The following is a 22,627-nucleotide window of genomic DNA, read 5'->3' as shown; positions in this document are numbered from 1 at the left end:
TGGGTAGGGGGTGGCAGAGGATGGGGTGGTTATAGGGGGAGTGGGCAGGAGATGGGGTGGTTCTAGGGGGAGTGGGCAGGGGATGGGGTGGTTCTAGGGGGAGTGGGCAAGGGATGGGGTGATTATAGGGGGTGTGGTCAGGAGATGGGGTGGTTATAGGGGGAGTGGTCAGGAGATGAGGTGGTTATGGAGGGTGGGCAGGGGATGGGGTGGTTATAGGGGGAGTGGGCAGGGGATGGGGTGGTTATAGGGGGAGTGGGCATGGGATGAGGTGGTAATAAGGGGAGTGGGTGGGGGTGGGCTGGTTATAGGGAGAGGGTGGTTATAGGGAGAGGGGATGGTGATAGGGAGAGGGGGTAGGGGCTATAGGGGGCAGGGGTGGCTATAGGGGAGTGTGCAATGGGTTTGTTATGGGAAGAGTGGGCGGGAATGGGGTGGTTATAGGGGAAGTGAGCAGAGAGTGGGGTGGTTATAGGGGGAGGGGGTAGGGGATGGAGTGGTTATAGGGGAAGTGGGCAGGGGATGGGATGGTTATAGGGGAGTGGGTAGGGGGTGAGGTGGTTGTAGGGGGAGTGGGTAGGGAGTGGGGCTGTAGGGGAGGGCCAGGGGTTATAGGGGACATGGGGTGGGGGTTAATGGGGAGGCAGGGGATAAAAGGGAGAAGGTGGGGGTCAAAGGAGGGACGAGTGGGGCAGAGAAGATTAAAAGGGGACAGTAAAAGGAGGGAGGGGGTAAAAAGTGGCATGGGTAGGGGGAAAGAGGGTGGGTAGGGTGTTGGAGGGTATAGGTGGGAGGAGTTTAAAAGGGATGTGAGGGTGGAGTGGCGTTGGGGAGGATAAAACGAGGGGCTAAATGAGAAAAGGGGGTAGGGAGGCTAAAATGGGGTAGGTGGGGGGAGGGTAAATGGGGGAGCTGGTTGGAGGGTAAAGGAGGGGGTGGGTTGGAAGAACAGGGATGGCAAGGGAATGGAAGGAGGGAAGGGATGATAGGTGGAGCAGGAGGAAAGAGGTGTGGGAGACTTTGGGGGATGGGGTGTGTTTCCTGTGGTAGCGACAAAGGAATCTGTTCCAGTGGAAGTGTGGTTTGGATGGGAGGGAGTTTTTAATTTGATCTTCATTGGTGTCAGTTACTATTTGAAAGACATTCTTTGCAGAACTGATCAATGTCATATTTTGTTCAATTGTTTATTAGGAAACTATTGAACGGAAAATTATTCTGACTCTTATTACAATGCGAGCATTTACAATTTCCTTAAAAGTTCTAATATTGCTTTCTATACTTGTTCTCCCTATTTTAGACAAATTAGTGGAGAATTATCTCCTATTGTTCGAGATGTTGAGGTTAGCAAAACCTCTCTAAGGCGCAGTGGATCAAAAAGCAATGCTGACAATATCCTTTTCAATTTCTGCCCCTGTTGGCAAAGGGTCTACACTTCAAATATTTAAGCTGTATTTTCTGCATTAAATATGTATTTCTTGTCTTTTCTGCATTTTAACTGAAGATCTCTGTTATCTTTGTGACCTATTGAACCAGGGTCCATCCTGAGATCTGACCTGCCCAGTGGTAAAGTCAGCTCGAATTGTAATGAAGTAGGAGTTAAATGTAGCCGCTTAGAATGGCAAAAATTACAATTTACGTTGACGACTCGCATTAGGGAATCCAAGTACAATTTAAAATATTACAGGCAATACTAAATTGGCATGTCGTCAACCCAAAAGTAAGAAAATGTAGAAGACATAATAAACTTGTAGAATGCGTGTGTAATTGGCAAAATTACAGTGCAATAGTGCACTGCATTTGGTGGGAAACATCAAAAGACCATTTAGTGCTTGGGCAGTAGTCTAAGTGGGTTAGATAACAAGAGGATGGCATTCACATCACACAATGTAGTGATTGAAGCTAATGAGGCCTTTTTAATTTTAAAACGAGGAAAATAAAGTACTTGAATTCATCTCTGGAGAGAGAGAGAGAATTGACAATTGGCAAAGTTTAAAAAAAAATAATCTGTATTGAAATTTTTGAAAAATGTATAACAACAGAACAATACCAATAATAAACACCCCCCCCCCGACCCGTAGCAACGCATATCACGAACCCCCCCACAAACCCAATGAACAACAAAATAAATTAAATTCAACATAAACAATGCCCCCCCCCCCCCCCCCCCCGGGTTGCTGCTGCTGCTGACCTAGTTCCCTATCGTTGAGCCTGAAAGTTGAGGAAAGGCTGCCACCGCCTAAAGAACCCTTGTACCAACCCCCTCGGGGAATTTGACCTTCTCCAGCTTAATGAATCCCGCCATGTTATTGATCCAGGTCTCCACGCTTGGGGGTCTTGCATCTTTCCATTGCAACAAGATCCTCCGCTGGGCTACTAGGGATGCAAAGGCTAAAACACCGGCCTCTTTCGCCTCCTGCACGCCCGGCTCCACCCCAACCCCAAATATCGCGAGCCCCAGCCGAGCTTGACCCTGGACCCTACCACCCTCGACACCGTCCTCGCCCCCCTCTGCCAGAATTCCCCCAGTGCCGGGCATGCCCAAAACATATGGACATGGTTCGCTGGGCTCCCCGAAAACCTAATGCACCTGTCCTCACCCCCAAAAAACCAGCTCATCCTCGTCCCGGACATATGAGCCCTGTGCAGTACCTTGAACTGGATGAGGCTAAGCCTCGCACATGAAGAGGAGGAGTTCACCCTCTCCAGGGCGTTCACCCATGTCCCCATCTCAGTCTGCTCCCCCAGATCCACTTCCCACTTAGCCTTCAGCTCCTCTACCGACGCCTTCGCCACCTCCTGCATCACCTGGTAGATGTCAGACACCCTCCCATCTCCGACCCACACCCCCGAAAGCACCCTATCCCTTACCCCCCGCGGGGGCAGCGAAGGGAACCCCTCCACCTGCCGCCTAGCAAACGCCTTGACCTGAAGGTACCTGAACATATTCCCCGGGGGGAGCTCAAACTTCTCCCCCAGCTCACCCAGGCTCGCAAACCTCCCGTCAATGAACAGGTCTCCCAACCTCCTTATGCCCACCCTGTGCCACCCCAGGAACCCACCATCAATGTTCCCTGGGACAAACCGGTGGTTCCCCCGCAGTGGGGCCTCCACCGAGTCCCCCACTTCCCCCCTGTGTCGCCTCCACTGCCCCCAAATCTTGAGGGTAGCTGCCATCACCGGGCTCTTAGTGTACCTCGTTGGAGGGAGTGGCAACGGCGCCGTTACCAGTGCCTTCAGGCTCGTGCCTCCACAGGACGCCATCTCCATCCGTTTCCATGCTACCCCCTCCCCATCCATTACCCACTTGCGTACCATCGAGACATTAGCCTCCCAATAGTACGCAGAGAGGTTGGGCAGCGCCAGCCCCCCTCTATCCCTGCCCCGCTCCAAAAAGACCCTCCTCACCCTCGGAGTCCCGTGCGCCCAAACAAATCCTGTGATGCTGCTGTTCACCCTCCTAAAAAAGGCCCTCGGAATAAAAATGGGGAGGCACTGGAACAAAAACAAAAACCTCGGGAGCACCGTCATTTTAACGGACTGTACTCTACCCGTCAACGACAGCGGCAGCATGTCCCACCTTTTAAACTCCTCCTCTATCTGCTCCACCAACCTAGTAAAATTAAGCTTATGCAAAGTCCCCCAACTCCTAGTCACCTGAACCCCCAGGTACCTAAAACTCCTCACTGACCTTTTTAGCGGGATACTACCAATCCCCTCCTCCTGATCTCTCGGGTGTACAACAAACAGCTCGCTCTTGCCCAGGTTCAACTTGTAGCCCGAGAAACTCCCAAACTCAGCAAGAATCTCCATCACCTCCTGCATTCCCCCATCAGGTCTGCTACATACAGCAGCAAGTCATCTGCATAAAGTGACACTCGGTGCTCCTCCCCACCCCGCACCAGACCCCTCCACCTCCCGACTCCCTGAGCGCCATGGCCAGAGGCTCAATTGCCAACGCAAAAAGCAAGGGGGACAGGGGGCACCCCTGCCTCGTCCCACGGTAGAGCCTGAAGTACTCGGACCTCCTCCCATTTGTCACTACACTCACCATCGGGGCCTCGTGCAGCAACCTTACCCATTTAATAAACCCCTCCCCAAACTCAAACCCCTCTAACACCTCCCACAAGTACCCCACTCAACCCTATCAAAGGCCTTCTCCGCATCTAATGCCACCACAATCTCCGCCTCTCCTTCTGCCGCCAGCATCATTATCACATTTAGCAGCCTTCGCACGTTAGTGTTCAGCTGCCTCCCCTTCACAAAACCCGTCTGATCTTCATGTATCACCCCTGGCACACAGTCCTCTATTCTAGTGACCAAGATCTTCGCCAGCAACTTGGCATCCACATTCAACAGTGAAATTGGCCTATATGATCCACACTGCAAGGAGTCCTTATCTCGCTTCAGGATCAGGGAAATCAGCGCCCGTGACATCGTCGGGGGCAAAACTCCCCCCTCCCATGCCTCGTTAAAGGTCCGAACCAGCAGGGGGCCCAACAGGTCCGCATATTTTTTATAAAATTCAACCGGGAACCCATCCGGTCCTGGCGCCTTCCCTGACTGCATGTGGCCAATCCCTCTAACCAGCTCCTCCAGCCCGATCGGCGCCTCCAGTCCCTCCACCTGCTCCTCCTAAACCCTTGGAAATCGCAGCCTGTTCAAAAAGCTCTCCATTCCCCCCCACCACCACCACCACCACCACCAGCGTCTCCGACCGGTACAGTTCCCTGTAGAAGTCCCTGAAGACCCCATTGACCTCTACCCCCTTCCGCACCACATTCCCACCCCTATCCTTCACTCCTCCAACCTCCCTAGCCGCGTCCCGCTTGCGGAGCTGATGCGCCAGCATCCTGCTCGCCTTCTCTCCACATTCATAGACCGCTCCCTGCGCCTTCCTCCACTGTGTCTCCGCCTTTCTGGTGGTCAATAAATCAAACTTGGCCTGCAGGCTACGCCGCTCCCCCAACAATCCCTCCGGGGCATCCACATACCTCCTATCTACACTCAGCAGCTCCCCCACCAGTCTCTCACCCTCCCTCCTCTCCCCCCTCTCCCTATGGGCTCGGATGGAAATCAGCTCCCCGCTAATCACTGCCTTCAGAGTCTCCCACACCATCCCCACCCGGACCTCCCCAGTATCATTGGCCTCGAGGTACCTCTCAATGCATCCCCGGTCCCTCCTGCACACCACCTCATCAGCCAACAACCCCACGTCCAGGCGCTGTTCCCGCACCTCCCCATTCTCCAGATCCGCCCAATGCGGAGCATGGTCCGAAATCGCTATAGCTGAATATTCGGCATCCTCCACCCTCGGGACCAGCCCCCTACTCAGGACAAAAAAATCAATACGGGAATAAACCCTGTGCACGTGGGAGAAAAAAGAGTACTCCCGAGCCCTTGGCCTCCCAAACCTCCAGGGATCCACCCCTCCCATCTGGTCCATAAACCCCCTCAACACCTTGGCCGCCGGCTGCCTCTTGCCTGTCCTAGAACTAGAACGATCCAGTGGGGGATCCAGCACTGTATTGAAGTCCTCCCCCATGATCAGGCCCCCCGCCTCCAGGTCAGGAATGCGGCCCAACATACGCCTCATGAAACCAGCATCATCCCAATTTGGGGCATATACATTTACCAACACCACCCTCGCCCCCTGCAGCTTACCGCTCACCATCACATATCTGCCGCCACTATCAGCCACCGCCTCAAACGCCACCCTCTTCCCCACCAGGATCACCACCCCCTGGTTCTTCGCGTCGAGCCCTGAATGGAAAACTTGCCCCACTCACCCCTTCCTCAGACGAACCTGGTCCGCCACCTTCAGGTGAGTCTCCTGAAGCATGGCCATGTCCGCCTTCAGCCCCTTCAGATGTGAAAACACCCGGGCCCGCTTAACCGGCCCATTCAACCCCCTCGCGTTCCACGTGATCAGCCGAATCAGGAGGCACCCCGCCCCCCTCCCCGCCGACTAGCCATAGCCCATCGACTGCTCGCCCGTGGCCAGCACCCCCCACTCGGCCTGTTTCCCATGGCGATAGAACCTCACCTCACCCCATAGTACTCCCGTGAGCCAGCTGACTTCTGCTGACCCCGGCAGCTCCCGCTCTAACTCCGACCCCTCCCGATATTGGGTCGTCCCCCTGCAGCAGCTCCTTGGCACCGCTCCAGCACGGGTAAAGGGAACTGATATCCACGCCCCTTGCCTCCAGCTCCACCCCCCTCATCCCGCAGCACGGGAAACCAGAGGACAGCCCGCGCTTTCCCACTGCCCCACCCCACCCCCTCAACACAGCTCCCAAATAGCAGTCCCAACCCATCCACCAACCCAGTACAAACAAAGAAAACAACCACAGACCCCAACACCCCCCCCTTAAAACCCAGAACCATAACCAACACCCTCCGAAAGCAGAGAAAAAAAAAAACCAGAATAGCCAGCAACAGCATAAACAGTGATACAAAAAACCCCCACAGTGCCCCAATCCCTATTTCAAGTCCAACTTTTCAGCCTGCACAAAGGCCCACGCCTCCTCCGGGGACTCAAAATAGTGATGCCGGTCCTTGTAGGTGACCCACAAGCGCGCAGGTGGCAGCATGCCGAAATTCACCTGCCTGCTGTGGAACACCACCGTCGTCCGATTAAACACGCCCCTCCGCTTGGCCACCTCCGCACTCAAGTCCTGGTCGATGCGCACTACCGAATTCTCCCACTTGCTGCTCCTCACCTTCTTGGCCCATCGCAGCACATACTCCCGGTCACTGAACCGATGGAACCGCACCAGCACCGCCCGCGGTGGTTCATTCGCCTTGGGCCTCCTGGCCAGTAATCTGTGGGCACCCTCCAGCTTCAGGGGCAGATGAAAAGATCCTGCCCCCACCAGCGAGTTCAGCATCACGGCCACATAAGCCGGCAGGTCCAACCCCTCCAGCACCTCCGCGAGGCCCAGGATCCGCAAGTTCTTCCTCCTTGACCGAAACTTCATCTCAAAACGATCTTGCCACTTTTTGTGGAGCGCCTCGTGCTTCTCCACCTTCCCCACGAGGGCCGAGACATCCTCGCGCTCAGAGGCCTGCTGCTGCAACTCGAGGATCGCTGCATCCTGGGTTGTCTAGGTCTCCAGCAGTTTACTTGTCGTAACCTTCAGAGAGTCCAGCAACTCCACTTTCAGCTCCGTAAAGTAGCGCAGAAGGGCCGCCTGCTGCTCCTCCGCCCACTGCCTCCACTTCTCGGGGGCTCCACTGGCAGCCATTTTGCCCACCTTCCCCCGCTTTTCCAGGGGAGCTGCTGCCGTTTTTTTCCTCGCCCCACTCCGGGTCCGCACCATAAATCCCAGGGGGTATTGCTCCAGACCCCTTTACACACCGGAAATCGTCGAATCAGCGCCGTTTGGGGCCCTTAAAAGAGCCCACAAGTCCTACGAAAGCGGGAGCTGCCGAACGTGCGGCTTAGCTCTGCATTGGCAAAGTTACGAGATAAACTTTGAGTACTGCGCTTGGTCTGGGTTTTCATATTATAAAGAGGCTTTGGGCATTTGGGGGGAAAAGCATAAAGATTAACAAAGATGATGGCAGAATGAGACAATAATAAATAATGAACCAGCTGGTGCTCTTTTCTTGAGAGAAGGCTGAGGGATGACTTGATAGCTCTGAAGATAATGAAAGAGTTTGATAGGATAGACACGTGGTAGTAACCACTTCTGTATATAATAGGGTATGTATGGTAAGGCCCTGTACTACGCGTACGGGGGTAGTCCCTGCCTGCTGGCTCCGCCCAGTCGGCAGAGTATAAATATGTGTGCTCCCCGTACAGCAGCCATTTCGCCAGCTGCTGTAGGAGGCCACACATCTTAGTGTAATAAAGCCTCAGTTGTATTCAACTCTCGTCTTTGTGCAATTGATCGTGCATCAATTTATTACACTAAAGATTTCACAAGATGGATCTCCGCATCAAGCTGGATCGCCTGCAGCTGGATCCACAATCAAGCAACGCCAAAAAGGACTTTGAACACTGGCTAGCTTGTTTTGAAGCTTACATCAGGTCGGTACCAGACCCAAATGTGGAAGCTCCGACGATCCAGATCCTCTACACACGTCTGAGCTCCAGCGTTTTTCTGCTTATCCAGGACGTGTCAACCTACGATGAAGCCATGGCGCTACTGAAAAAGAATTACGCTCAGCGGACTAACACGCTTTATGCCAAGCACGTCCTCTCAACTCGTAGTCAACTCCCTGGTGAGTCAATAGAAGATTTCTGGCGTGCCCTAATTCCCCTGGTCAGAGACTGTGACTGTCAGGCCGTCACGGCCACGGAACACTTGAATTTACTCATGCGGGACGCTTTCGTTACGGGGATTGCGTCAGATCACATCCGCCAACGACTTTTAGAGGGGCCACGCTTGGCCTCACTGCAACCAAAAAGCTGGTGCTATCGAGGACGGTTGCCTCATTCAATATCCAGGCCTACACCTCCGGCCGCGCGGTGCCCCCCCCCCCCTCGTACGCATCGTGGAGCCCGCAGACGGCAGCCCCCTCGGGGATCCCACTCAGCCAACCCTACGCCTGTGCCATGCGCCAACCCTGGGACCCCCAGATGTTACTTCTGTGGGCAGCCAAAACACACCCGCCAACACTGCCCGGCCCGGAGCGCCCGTTGCAAGGCCTGCGGCAAAAAGGGGCACTTCGCTGTGGTGTGCCAGGCGTACGGACAGTGGGCGCTGCCATCTTCCCCATCCCAGGTCATGGGCGCCGCCATCTTGTTCCAACCCCTGCCACGTGCAGCCCGTGGGCGCCGCCATCTTGTCCTCCTCAGGATCGTCAGGTGCCGCCATCTTGTCTCCCCCACAATATGTGGGCACCACCATCGTTCCAGGACCCGGGCACCCCATTGTCTGACACCAGCGATGACCAGCCGCAGCTTGCCTCGGTCACGATCGACCAATCTCGCCCGCACAATCTAGCAACCGCCTCCACAAGCGTGAAGATTGATGGGCACGAGATCTCCTGTCTGCTGGACTCCGGGAGCACCGAGAGATTCATACATCCCGATACGGAACTCCACCTTCATGGTGTTGCTCCCGACTTGGCTCGCATCTCCAGGACCCTTACTCCCCCGTAAGCACGTATGACTCCACAAGGCGGACCTGTTGGTGGCAAGGGTGCAGTTACTCCACGCCAACCCCCAGTATGCCTACATAGCCTACTTCGACAGCCGCCAAGTTACTGTCTGTCTCGGGGACCTGTCACCAGAAGGTTCCACCCCCCCCCCAGCCTGGCGCTACCCTCCCCTCCCATGGCGCACCCAGCAGCAACCCCCCCCCCCAGGACCATCCGTCCTCCCCTGCCACGCCCAAAGATGAAGAGGATCTTGGCACGCTCCCGGAGTCACCAAGGACCCGACCGACGCCAGAATCGCCGCCACCACTGCGTCGCTCCCAATGTCAGATCAAAGCTCCGGACCGGCTAAACCTGTAATTTTTTTCTTTGTATGTTAAACTTGTGCTGTTCTCCACCACCCCCGCCGGACTCGATTTTAACAGGGGGTGAATGTGGTAGTAACCACTGCTATATATATATATATTAGGGTATGTATGGTACGGCCCTGTACTACAGGTAGGGGGTAGTCCCTGCCTGCTGGCTCCGCCCAGTAGGCGGAGTATAAATATGTGTGCTCCCTGTCCAGCAGCCATTTCGCCATGATGTAGGAGACCACACATCTTAGTGTAATAAAGCCTCAGTTGTATTCAACTCTCGTGTTTGTGCAATTGATCGTGCATCAGCATGGAGAAAATTTTACCTATGCAGGGGAGTTCAAAACCAGAGGTCATAAATACAAAATGGTCACCAATAAATCCAGTAGCTAATTCAGGAGGAGCTCTGCCCAAAAAACAGCAACGCTATAGAATTTGTTACCACAAGGAGTAATCGAGACAAATAGTATAGATGCATTCAATGGGAAATTAAATAAGTACATATGGGTGAAAGGATTCGGAGGATATGCTGATTTAGCACAGTGGGCTAAGACAGCTATAATGCAGAACAAGACCAGCAGCGTGGGTTCAATTCCCATACCGGCCTCCTCGAACAGGTGCTGGAATGTGGCGACTAGGGGCTTTTCACAGTAACTTAGTTGAAGCATACTTGTGACAATAGCGATTATTATTATTACAATTAGATGAGGGAGCTGATGTTGAACGTAGGGACCATCTTAGAGCAGTTGGGCGTGTTTCTGTGCTGTCGATTCAATTCAGCTTTTGAGGTAATGAATAATTGCATAGCTGTTCATGGCTTTCAAAAGTATTAATGTAGGGACATGGGGCAGTTTTGAAGTTTGACAGTTTAAATATCATTTGTTATAATTTAAAATGACTGATAATGTTGAACAAGTACTTGATAAGGGCTCTGGAAAAAAATGTGTGAACTGTCAGATCCAACTTTCCTTAACTCATTCCCCAGCACCTTTGAAACGTTCTAAAGGTGCTTCCAGTATACATCTGCTACAGGCTACTCGAGCAACTGCTGTCGTGTTCCATGAGTTCTGTAAGTATTGATTAAGATAATTGAATCTGTTTGCCAGTAAGGTTCGTTTCTTGTTTAAGATGGAGATCGTGCTGTATTTCTCCAAGATCCTAAAATATTCAGTCTTCATATTTTCCTTGTTTGAATGTTTCAATTAATTTTGTGTGTGCAATGTTTGTTGCATTGAACAATACAACTCTTTCCTTTCACCTTCGTTAACAGCCTCATAATGGTGTAGTACATGTGATTGTGAGTTTGGTTGCTATTTCCTAATGGCAGCATGGAGCATAGTGGTTAGCACTATGGCTTCACAGCGCCAGAGTCCCAGGTTTGATTCCCGCTTGGGTCACTGTCTGTGCAGAGTCTGCATGTTCTCCCCATGTCTGCGTGCGTTTCCTCCGGGTGCTCCGGTTTCCTCCCACAGTCCAAAGATGTGCAAGTTAGGTGGATTGACCGTGCTAAATTACCCTTAGGTTAGATGGGGTTGCAGGGTTACAGGGATAGGGTGAAGGTGTGGGCTGAAGTAGGGTGCTCTTTCCAAGAGCCTGTGCAGACTCGATGGGCCGAATGGCCTCCTTCTGCACTGTAAATACTATGAAACTATGTATATGGTATTTAACGTATCACAAAGCCAGCCTTTTCCCATTTTGCATCAGTTTTAGTTAAAAACCCTAAGTTGCAATAATTATATACAGGCCCATTGTACTTTGTAGACACAAATGCCTGAAAACGTTTCTCATGTTAATCTAATGGGTTCTGCTGATGGATGTTTACCGGAATAACATGAACAGACCTTGGATATTGATTAGTTAATATTACTTGGATGTGTATACAAAGAGTCAGTTACCACTGGTTCGAGTGGATAACTAAGCTCTGTGACAAGCAATAAACATTCTTCAAAGGATCCTAGTTTGCGTCTTCACAACCAGGTATGGGAATTCCACTGACATTTGGTAACAAAGGATAATTGCCTGAAAGGTTAAGTTGGAGACTTAACATTTACTTCCAGACAGAAGGCTAATATTGCCCCCCCCCCCCCCCCCCCCCCCCCCCCCCCCCCCCCCCCCCCCCCCCGTTTTGTGAAACGGAAAATCAAGTCAATGTATGGACACGGGTTACATCTTTACCAAAAAGACAGAGAGGGATAGCTGTGGCGAATCTAAGTATCATTATGCATGGAATTGCCCAAAAATGAAAAACAGTGTTTTTGAAACAACACATGACATGGAAGGAAAGGGGCAAGATACTGACCAATCAGAAGGAATCCGATTGGTCATCAGAGGTATCAGTCTGGTTATGAGCATCTTGGTCAAATATTTTGTTCAATTGCACAGTTCGGGATAGTGGGTGCGCATCCACAGTATGTGGAGTTGACTTGCTAAAATGTTATATGGATTCTTTAAGGAAGACAAAGTAAAATCAAAGAATATGACAGCTCTACTTATAGTCATTTGGTAGTATTTATGAAAACAGCGACACCTCAGAGCTTTTTTCTTGCACTCGTCAGGACACTTTGCAAGAAAACAGACAAGAGTGGAAAACAACAATTAATACTGTACAAGAAGAAAGCCCTCATTGGTTGGTAGAGGTGCTGCCAAGGAGAACGCACGAGGTGATGGTGACTGACGATTAACTTTTATTACAAAGCTCAATTACTGAAAGTTGGAACTAGGATGAAACAAATACCAGAAGGGGCCACTGAGTGGAGGGAAGCCACCTTCGTATGAAGGGTAGGGAAGGCCAGAGGAAAATACCAAAACTGGTGGAGCGTACAAGACCAGGGGCAGCAGTATCCGATCTCTGGATTTGCAGAAGGAAGTGAAAATGTGGAAAGCCAGGGAATTTGGTGTAAGTTCAGACAGTGGGTCTACTGGTGATTAAAGCCCAAAGGGGAAGATCACAAACTTGAGAGGAAGTCTAGTCACAGGAGGGGCTGGTTGAGTAATAGTAGTCCAGATAGGGATAGGAGATCTCTTGGGGGAGGTAGTAACTGGAACAAGGGCCAAAGAACAGGTGAGGAGTGACGCAAGAAGTCGGTTATGGACAATTTAAATGGTAAATTGATAAAGGAGGCAAAACAAAAAGAATGTGACAGTTTGAGAGTTTGTTGTTTACACTGAGGTGCCAGGTAAAGGACAGCCGGTGTTATCCCATAGATAGGTATGTTTGATTTGATTTATTGTCACATGTGCCGAAGTGCAGTGAAAAGTATTTTTCTGCGGCTGGGGGAACGTACACAGTACGTACATAGTAGACAAAAAGAACATTAACAAATGGTACATCGACAAACAATGATTGGTTACAGTGCAGAACAAGGGGCCAAACAAAGCAAATACATGAGCAAGAGCAGCATAGGGCATCATGAATAGTGTTCTTACAGGGAACAGATCAGTCCGAGGGGGAGTCGTTGAGAAGTGTTGTAGCTGTAGGGAAGAAGCTGTTCCTATGTCTGGATATGTGGGCCTTCAGACCTCTGTACCTTCTGCCTGATGGAAGGGTCTGGAAGAAAGCAATGCCTGGATGGGAGGGGTCTCTGATAATGCTGTCTGCCTTTCTGAAGCAGCGGGAGGTGCATACAGAATCAATGTGGGGATGGCAAGCTTATATGATGATTACCTGAGAAAGGACGTACTGGCGCTGGAGGGTGTGCAGAGGAGATTTACTAGGTTAATCCCAGAGCTGAAGGGGTTGGATTACGAGGAGAGATTGAGTAGACTGGGACTGTACCTGTTGGAATTTAGAAGGATGCGGGGGGATCTTATAGAAACATATAAAATTATGAAGGGAATAGTTAGGATAGATGCGGGCAGGTTGTTTCCACTGGCGGGTGAAAGCAGAACTAGGGGACATAGCCTCAAAATAAGGGGAAGTGGATTTAGGACTGAGTTTAGGAGGAACTTCTTCACCCAAAGGGTTGTGAATCTATGGAATTCCTTGCCCAGTGAAGCAGTTGAGGCTCCTTCATTAAATGTTTTTAAGATAAAGATTGTTTTTGGAAGAATAAAGGGATTAAGGGTTATGGTGTTCAGGCCGGAAAGTGGAGCCGAGTCCACAAAGGATCAGCCATGATCTAATTGAATGGCGGAGCAGGCTCGAGGGGCCAAGTGGCCTACTCCTGCTCCTAGTTCTTATGTTCTTATGTTGCGCTGAGGTCACCACACTTGCAGTTTCTTGCAATCTTGGACCGAGCAGTTGCCATACCAGGCTGATGCATCCGGATAGGATGCTGTCTATCGCACATCTGTAGAAGTTTGTGAGAGTCAATGCAGACATACCAAATTTCTTAAGCTTCCGTTGGAGGTAGAGATGTTGTTGGGCTTTCTTGTCTGTTGCATCAATGTGAGTGGACCAGGACAGACTGTTGGTGATGGTGACCCCCAGGAACTTAAAGCTATCGACCATCTCCATTCGGAGCCATTGATGCAGGCGGGAGTATGCCGTGCTACGCTTCCTGAAGTCGATGATCAGTTCCTTGGTCTTTCCGACATTTAGAGAGAGGGAGAAAGTACTTCCAAATGGCCCATATTCTTAAAGCTTCGAAATGAAGCTGGAGATAGAGGAGAAATTATAGAGTCCAAGTAAGTGTTAACAGTGCAGCCATGGTATGGTGTTTTTCAGTTGGATCCATCCAACTAAAATATGGTTGTCCTTGTGTGATAGTGGATGCAGCAATAATTTATTGGCTTGATGAAAGAAAGCTAGCAGGCATTTCTTAATGCATGCAGGTGATTTTCTGTGGGGGTTTCTGCAGCATTTGAGTTAGATAAAATTATAAAGGAATTCAAAATTGGAAACTGGACCGTTGGAGCTTTCAAGTATATATTGTTGGATTTTGGGAAACTTTTTTTTAATACATACTTTTATTCTCCATTTTCGCATTTTCCTCCAAAATTTACACCCCACCCAGGACTTTGGGAAACTTAATGGGTGGGATCTACCGTGGGTGTTGCGCCCAAAAGACAGTGCGGCACGGCCAGTAGATCCCACTTCCGGGATCTACCAGGCTTGCCACACCTCGTGAGATCTAACGTGATCTTGAGAGACGTCGTAATGTGAATCCTGCTCATTGTGGCGGGATCACTTTCTGGAAAATCTAGTCTCACTAACATACCTTCCTGAGACCTAACCAGGCGAGGGATCTGGCGAGCGCAGTTCAGTGCTGGTTCTCCACAAATCGGGGCCAGATGGAACGGCACTCATGGGGGTCTCCCAGGGGATCTGAGGACCCCCCTCCGGGTGCATTTTCTCTGGGTAGAGTGGCACCCTGGCATTGCTGATGCCAAACTGGCATATTTCACGTGCCGGGGATGGGCCCAGGGAGGGTGCCCTGTTCTGCTGTGGGAGGGTGTTTGCGGACTCCTTTATGGTGTCGTGCTTGTGGGAGAGGGGCCAGTTGTGTCGAGCTCGAGAGGAGTTCCGGTGAGCGGAGCTCCTCGGTGCAGGGAAGGGGACTAGGTGCGGCCTCAGCCCCCGCGTTCCACACTGAAGCCCCCAATCTACCCGGTTGAACGTTAAATAGAGATTTGTTTCTCGTCGCTCCGAGCGGCAGGAGACACCCAGCTCATTGAGCTGCGTGATTCTGTCCCCATTCGTGTAAATCGTGCTCAATATCTCTAAATCCAAAAGTCCTGCCAGAGAATATTAATCGACTCCTGATTTGACATTTCATCTCAAGACCCTGCAACCAAGGAAGAAGCAGACCAATTAAGCTTAATTGGACAATTAAATTGGCTATGCACACAAACTAGACTGGATGCTTGCTATGATCTATTAGAATTGAGCACCATGCTGAAATATGTTGCTGTTGGGAAAGTATTAAAAGAAAATAATACATTGAGGAAATTAAGTTTACAAGAACGTATGCTCAGATTTCCAGACCTGGGTGAAAGGATCAAATTGATCGTTATAGCTGATGCCTCTCACGCTAGCCTTTCTCTCCCTACAGATGTTGCCAGACCTGCTGAGACCTTCTGCATCTCTCTTTAGCTTTGTAATCTTCAATTCTGGCCACTTTCGCACTCCAGATACTGCAATGTTCAAGTGGTTTTATTACACATGCAGGGAGCAAATTCTGAACATCCAGACCACTGAGGCTCAAATTGGCACTGTTTGTATCACAGAAAATACTGTGCAGAAGAGGCACCACCCTCTGGAGTAAAAAGGTTTTTCCTCCCATCCCCCCCATGCTTATGGACAACATTTATTGTTTCTTCCTTTATTGTTTCTTCCCACTAAAAATATCACTTACAACTTAATGTTATTAAATAGACAAAGGCCACAGCATATGGCCTCTGCTGGGCTGATAATTGTGTACAGTAATTGTAATGCAGAGACTTGATATTGTCTTTCAGAAGACTGTAGAAAATATGTGTATTCTGCATAATAGGTTTGTGGGAGTGAAATGATTTGCTTTCAATCTGACAATGGCCTCTTCCATTTCTTGATTGTTATCCTGGGCATTGTTTGTCTCCATTTTTTAATTGCAAATGCTGTCCTGTAAGGCTGTGATTGCCTGTGTATATTTCGGCACCCTCGCTGCTGGTCCTGACTGACACTCTTGACATAAATCACAAATTTTGCACATCGCATCCTGATGTTAATCATTGCACCACAAAATTACATAAATTCAAGTGTAGAGAGAATGTCAAATGCAAACATTAGTGTTTGTTGTTTTAAATTAATTTCTGACTTGTATTACAGATACACCACAAACCAGAGTCTGTCCTCTGAAACAAACCGATGTATCTTCTATCTTGGGATCAATCAGACCCTCTCTACTGTCACCTTCAGTACCAGAGCTCCCTCTGGTAAGAAATCAATATTACTTTGTAATTTTATTAAATATTTTTCTTTGAAACAAAGTCAAGAATGAAAATGGATGCAATATTACGTATTCAATGTTTATAAAAACAAATCTATTTGCTGTATTGTATTGATCCTTAAAAGAAAAATATACCAGTGAATCATTTATAAAGCTGGGAATTTATCATGATTTGGATTTGTCATGTGTACCGAGGTACAGTGGAAAATATTGTTCTGCATACAGTCCAATAGATAGTTCCGTATATGAAAAACCAAGGACATAGATAAATAAACAAATATATAGACATCGGGTGAAGCCTACAGAGTGTAGTGTTACTCAGTACAGACGATGCAAGGAGAGATCAATTCAGTCTCTGGTGCGAAATGAAATCTTTATTGTGTGTCTATTGATTATAATTGAGAGTTTGAAATCGTCTTGTGGTTAAAAATCAAATGTTCTCAAGAAAGCCCCTGCCAGCAGAAGACTTTTCCGAGATATAATTAAAGAGAGGCAACTTTTAGAGAGGGTGCAGAAGAGATTTACCAGGATGTTGGCTGGTCTGGAGGGCATTGGCTATGAGGAGAGGTTGGATAAACTTGGTTTGTTCTCACTGGAACTAAGGAGGTTGAGGGGCGACCTGATAGAGGTCTACACAATTAGGAGGGGCATAGACAGAGTGGATAGTCAAGAAACTTTTTCCCAGGGTAGAGGGGTCAATTACTAGGAAGCAAAGGTTTAAGGTGCGAGGGGCAAGGTTTAGAGGAGATGTACGAGGCAAGGGTAGTGGGTGCCTGGAACTCGCTGCCGGAGGAGGTGGTGGAAGCAGGGACGATAGTGACGTTTAAGGGGCACCTTGACAAATACATGAATAGGATGGAATAGAGGGATATGGACCCCGGAAGTGTGGAAGATTTTATTTAGACGGGCAGCATGGTCTGAGCAGGCTTAGAAGGCCAAAGGGCCTGTTCCTGTGCTGTACTTTTCTTTGTTCTTTGTAAACTTAGTAGCTTACAAACGACTTGAACTTTGAAAATACAGTAATGGCTTCTTGCTCAAAGCAAAACAGCTGCGCAGACTAGAGTTAGAGTCGAAATATGAAAATACGAAATAAAGGTAGTAGATAGTCAAGCAAATAGTATAGGGTGATTCATGAGTGAAGCTGGCTGCCCGGACCACTATCTTTAAGGAATTTGTTATCAATCTGAGTCAATCTGTTCCTACATGCTGATTGGTTTGGATGAGTCTTCAATACATTTGATTCGATGATTAGTTGTCAATCATCAATGTGCAACTTAGGCTTGACTATGTTGCATATTTTGATTCCTTCTGTGTGTTGGAATGTAAGCTTATCATTAGGTATGTATTTGCTGACTGTTATAATCACATTTTGAACAATGGCAGATTCATGTTAACTCTGGGTGTTAATTTGACCGTGATGAAATTGTTGCACTGTTCAGTACTTTTGCAAATGTTTCAAACAAATTCTGTGTGCTTGCAGATTTTTATGTAAGCTATGTCGTTTTTAAGTTGATATGAGATTAATTCAGCTCTGTAGTTTAGGACAGAATCCATTTTAAAATGGTTTTCAAACTGGGTTGTTTTTAAATCTATAATCGATACTCCTTTTTACCGATCAAAAATGCCAGATTCCCTTTGCCAGTCAACGAGAAAGATAATTTAAAATGTGTTGTTAGTTTGACTCTTTATAACTTTTTTTTCTAGCAATATATCCAAGAAGAAGCAGATGAGGCTGATGCACCTGTTTTGTCACGCCGCCACAGAATTAGCTTGAAATCACCAGTTGATTCATTAGGAAATTTCTCAGAGGATGTAACTCTTAGTGCAGTCTTGTTAAGGGAGGATGATCCAGGCTTGACTGGTAAGCAATAAGCTTGGCCGTAAATTTGCATGTAAGCATTGAAGCATCAAGGTGGGGTCTGGGCAATGAAAATTTTTATTTTATGGGACCCAAGTAAAATGAGTTTCATTAGTCTCAACCTACCATTGGCTTGGTAGGGAGGGAACATTAGGTCAGCCTTGAGAATTGGATCTTGAGTTACTGCGATAGCAATGTTATCAGGAGTACTTTATATTCACTGTACCGTACCAGATTCCCTTTTTTGAAAAATAAATTTAGAGTACCTAATTGCTCTTTTTCCAATTAAGGGGCAATTTAGCATGGCGAATCCACCTACGCTGCACGTCTTTGGGTTGTGGGGTGAGACCCACTTAGACGGGGGGGGGGGGGGGGGGGGGGGGGAAGAAATGTGCAAACTCCACACGACAGTCACCCGGATCCGGGAGCGAACCTGGGTCCTCGGTGCCGTGAAACAGCAGTGCTAACCACTGCATCACTGTGCCGCCCCATCGCACCGGATTCCCAATGTGTAAGATACTCTCATTGTATCGATCCAGAGTTTATGTGTATGTAATGCTTCAGCATGTTTGCACGATGCATTTTAATGCTTGGTAAGTCCTGAGGGGCTAAAGATTAATTAGGATTATACACTGATTACTAGTTTACCAACTCACTTCACATATGGTGCTGTTTCATGATCGGTGGAAAATTAGAGCCGAAGCAATCATGCTAATCTTGTGATCGTTGTAACAAGGTACAAATGTACTTGGGGGGGGGGGGGGGGGGGGGGTCTTAAAACTCTATTTAATACAAAAGGTTGAAGAACCTTCAGAATTGACGGGTTTTGCCTAACTTGCATATTTCAATTATCTATTTATCTGGAAAAGGTGCTGGTGCATGATTTTAAAACCAAGAGGAGACGCTAGTGTTGTGGTAATGCCACTGGAATGGTAATCCAGAGGCCAAGACTAATGCTCCGAGGACATGTGCTGAAATTCTACATGGCAGCTAATGGAATTTAAACTCAATTCATAAATCTAGAATTGAAAGCTAGCCTCAGTAACGGTGAACATGAAACTATTAAGTTAGCTCTGTTGCTTCACAGCGCCAGGGTCCCAGGTATGATTGCCGCTTGGGTCGCGGTCTATGCGGAATCTGCACATTCTCCCCGTGTCTACGTGGGTTTCCTCCCACAAGCCCCGAAAGACGTGCTAATAGGTGAATTGGACATCCTGAATTCTCCCTCTGTGTTCCCAATCAGGTGCCAGAATGTGGCGACTATGGTATTTTCACAGTAACTTCATTGCAGTGTTAATGTAAGCCTACTTGTGACACTAATAAATATTATTATTATCAACTCTTATAAAACCTGTCTGGTTCACTAATGCCCTATAGGGAAGGAAATCTACTACTGTTACCTGGTTTGACCTACATGTAATGCCAGTTTCACTGTAATGTGGTTAATTTTTAACTGCCCTCTGAAATGGCCTAGTTAAGCCACTCAGTTCAAGGATAGTTAGGAATGGACAGCAAATGCTGACTTTGCTAGTGATGCCCACATCCCATGAAAGAATACAAAAAATGAAACAACAATTAGGGGAGGGCCACTCGGCCTCTTGAATCTTCTCCGCCATTTGATAGGATCATGGTGGACCTGATTGTAACCCCTTGCCTACCTTTCACCTGTTGTTTATCAAGGATCTGTCTACATCTGTCTTAAAACATATCCATAGATCCTGCTTCCATTGCCTTTTGAGGAAGAGTTCCATAGACACTCGCCCCTCCTGAGAAAAATAATTTCTCCTCATTTCTGCCTTAAATCAGCAACTTATTTTTAAACAATGGCCCCAAATTTTATACTCCTCCCTCAAGAGGAAACATCTTCTCCAAATCCACCATGTCAGTACCCTTCAGGATCTTAAACGTTTAAATCAAGTTGCCTCTTACCCTTCTAAACTACAGCACTACAAGCCCAGCCTGTCCAACCTTTCCCTATAAGGTGACCTGTCCATTCCAGATATTAGTCTGGCAAACCTTCTCTGAACTTCTAATACATTTACATCCTTCAATAAGGAGACCAATACTGTACACAGTACTCCTGTCTGTGTCCTGTACTACTGAAGTATATATGCTCTACTTTTATATTCATTAACAATATTCAATTAGCTGCCTTAATTACTTGCAGTTGCGTTTTGTGAGTCATACAGTAAGCACACCAATCTCTGAATCTCAAGAGCTCTGCACTCACCGTTTTGATAATATGCACACCACCACCTTCCCAGGGATAATTGACAATGGGCAATAAATGCCGCTTTGCCAGTGGCACCCAGTTTCTGTGAACAATTTTTATTTTTAAGTAAGAACAGACTAGAACAGCTGAATTCTATCTGATTTCTACAATAAACAATACATTTTATTAAAATTGGAAGCAGTGCAATATTTATGAAAGAAAGTATTCAATGAATGTTAAAATTTCAGCAGTATTGTCCATTGAAAATGAAAACAGCCAAAATCTGAAGATATTTGGTGGCAGCAACAATATAATTTGTATCGAGATTATCATTCAAAATCTACTAAGACCTTCCAAGTTTTGTACCCTTCTGTTTTTGACAGCTTCAGCCAGCCTGTTTCCAAAATTCTTGACATCTTTCCAGGCACATTCATCAAGTGCCATCTTTGATCTGATAGAAGCTTATGAAGCCAATTGCAAGGAAATGGTAAGATTTTTAAAGCCTGGCTTTTGCAACTAGTTTTCCTTATGTGGAGTAATAGCTTCTGTGGTAACTTGACCACAAAGTAGTCGAACACGTGTTGTAAGTTAAACTTCTTCAATGTATAAAAGTAATTAAATTTAGGATACAGTATGGACTCAAAAATGGAGCAGATAGTTAAACATCAAAATAGCAGTAATAGAATTAGAACTAATGACAGTTAATACAAATATACACAGGTAACAACAACTAATGATGCCATAGCACTTACTGATGACATTAGCAATGGATTTAAATAAGATGCACAATAATAACACTCTATAACACTGCTTCCTGCTCCCCCATGAAATTTTAATCCCCTTTAAAGACAGAAATACAATGAAACTAATGCTTTAATTATACATCAGTCTTTCAGGAGCTTTGCGATTGCGCCGTGATCTGCGTGGTAGCTCTGGTGACGGCATCAACTCTGGTGATGCTTGACTTAGTTCAACTGAACTTGTGAGCGCAGGAATAGGTTGAGCATCTGTGCATGAGTGCCACTTCTGAAGTAGAGTCCCTTAGAAATCCTGGTAAAAGAGGAATGACTTCCGGCATTTTCTTCTATTCTGTTATGTGGAACTTTTAATTCTTCCGAGCCATGGTGTAGACAAATATGATCTTTGTGTTTGTCACCAACTTTTCCATTGTTTAATTTCACTACCAAACATACTGGACCACATTAGTTAAGATTAAATCAAGGTGGCCAATGCTGGTTTCTGTCAAAATTCCTGATATAAACACAATCATTCGGGTTAAAAGGTCTCTCTTTAGCATGATGATCATTTCTCTACTTCTGCTTTTCTTGTTTCCTTCCCATTTTTGTTTTGACATCTGGATGTAGCAGATCCAGGTGAGACTTTGGTCTTTTACCCATCAATAATTTAGCTGGTGTGAGTCCCGTAGTTGTTTGTGTTGTGATGCGATATTGAAATAAGAACCACAAGAGCTTGGTCCCTAAAGTATCGCCTGTCCTCCTCTTCAATCCTTCCTTCAATGTCTGAACAGCTCGCTCTTCCAAACCATTTGAAGCTGGATGATTATGTACATGGTATATTCCATTCCTTTGCATAAACTCTTAGAACGACTCGCTCATGAAAGTTGTACCATTATCAGAAACAAGACAATCTGGTAGCCCATTGAGTTGCAAAGACTTGGTGCAGCTTCTCTATGGTACTGGGCGCTGTCATGATGTATACTTCTAACCACTTATAATGTGCACCCACGATGACTAAAAACATGTGACCCATGAAAGGACCGACAAAATCCACATGAGTTCTTCTTGACAAAGGAGGATCAGGCCATTCCCAAGTATGGAATGCTGCTGGTGGTGCCATCGTCTGGTTAGATTGACATGCCGAACAGGATTTCACTTTGTTCTCCAAATCCAGATCCATAATGGACTACAAAACGCATGACCTGTCTCGACATTTTATTAGAGAGGGACCTGGATGAGCCTCGTGAATTTCAATCCATTAGCTGGGAATAACCAGGGGGTGAAATGACCATTCTCCACCCCACATGCAATCATCCTGCATACTGAACTCATCTTCGTGCTTCAGACTCCGTCTTCGTACTCCGTCTTCAGAAACCTTTTTTTTAAAAAAAAATAAAACATTTTTAAGTACCCAATTCTTTTTTCCAATTACCGGGCAATTTTGCGTGGCCAATTCACCTACCATGCACATCTTTTTGGGTTGTTGGGGT

General features: G+C 47.6%; 1 protein-coding gene across 1 annotated transcript in view; it reads left to right on the top strand.

Annotated features, from left to right (window-relative positions):
• nup107 (nucleoporin 107) overlaps positions 1-22,627 on the top strand; it is a 61,206-nt gene that overhangs the window by 1,103 nt on the left and 37,476 nt on the right. Inside the window, exons 2-6 of the mRNA XM_038780257.1 lie at positions 1,298-1,389; positions 10,450-10,530; positions 16,210-16,316; positions 18,035-18,191; positions 20,784-20,887. Coding sequence (XP_038636185.1) covers positions 1,298-1,389; positions 10,450-10,530; positions 16,210-16,316; positions 18,035-18,191; positions 20,784-20,887 — 541 coding nt within the window. The remainder of the gene's footprint in view (positions 1-1,297; positions 1,390-10,449; positions 10,531-16,209; positions 16,317-18,034; positions 18,192-20,783; positions 20,888-22,627) is intronic.

This window comes from Scyliorhinus canicula, chromosome 20 (genome assembly GCF_902713615.1).
Source record: "Scyliorhinus canicula chromosome 20, sScyCan1.1, whole genome shotgun sequence".
In the NCBI taxonomy this organism is placed as follows: domain Eukaryota; kingdom Metazoa; phylum Chordata; class Chondrichthyes; order Carcharhiniformes; family Scyliorhinidae; genus Scyliorhinus; species Scyliorhinus canicula.
Note: the sequence above shows the minus strand (reverse complement) of the source record. Positions and strands in the feature narration are given on the sequence as shown.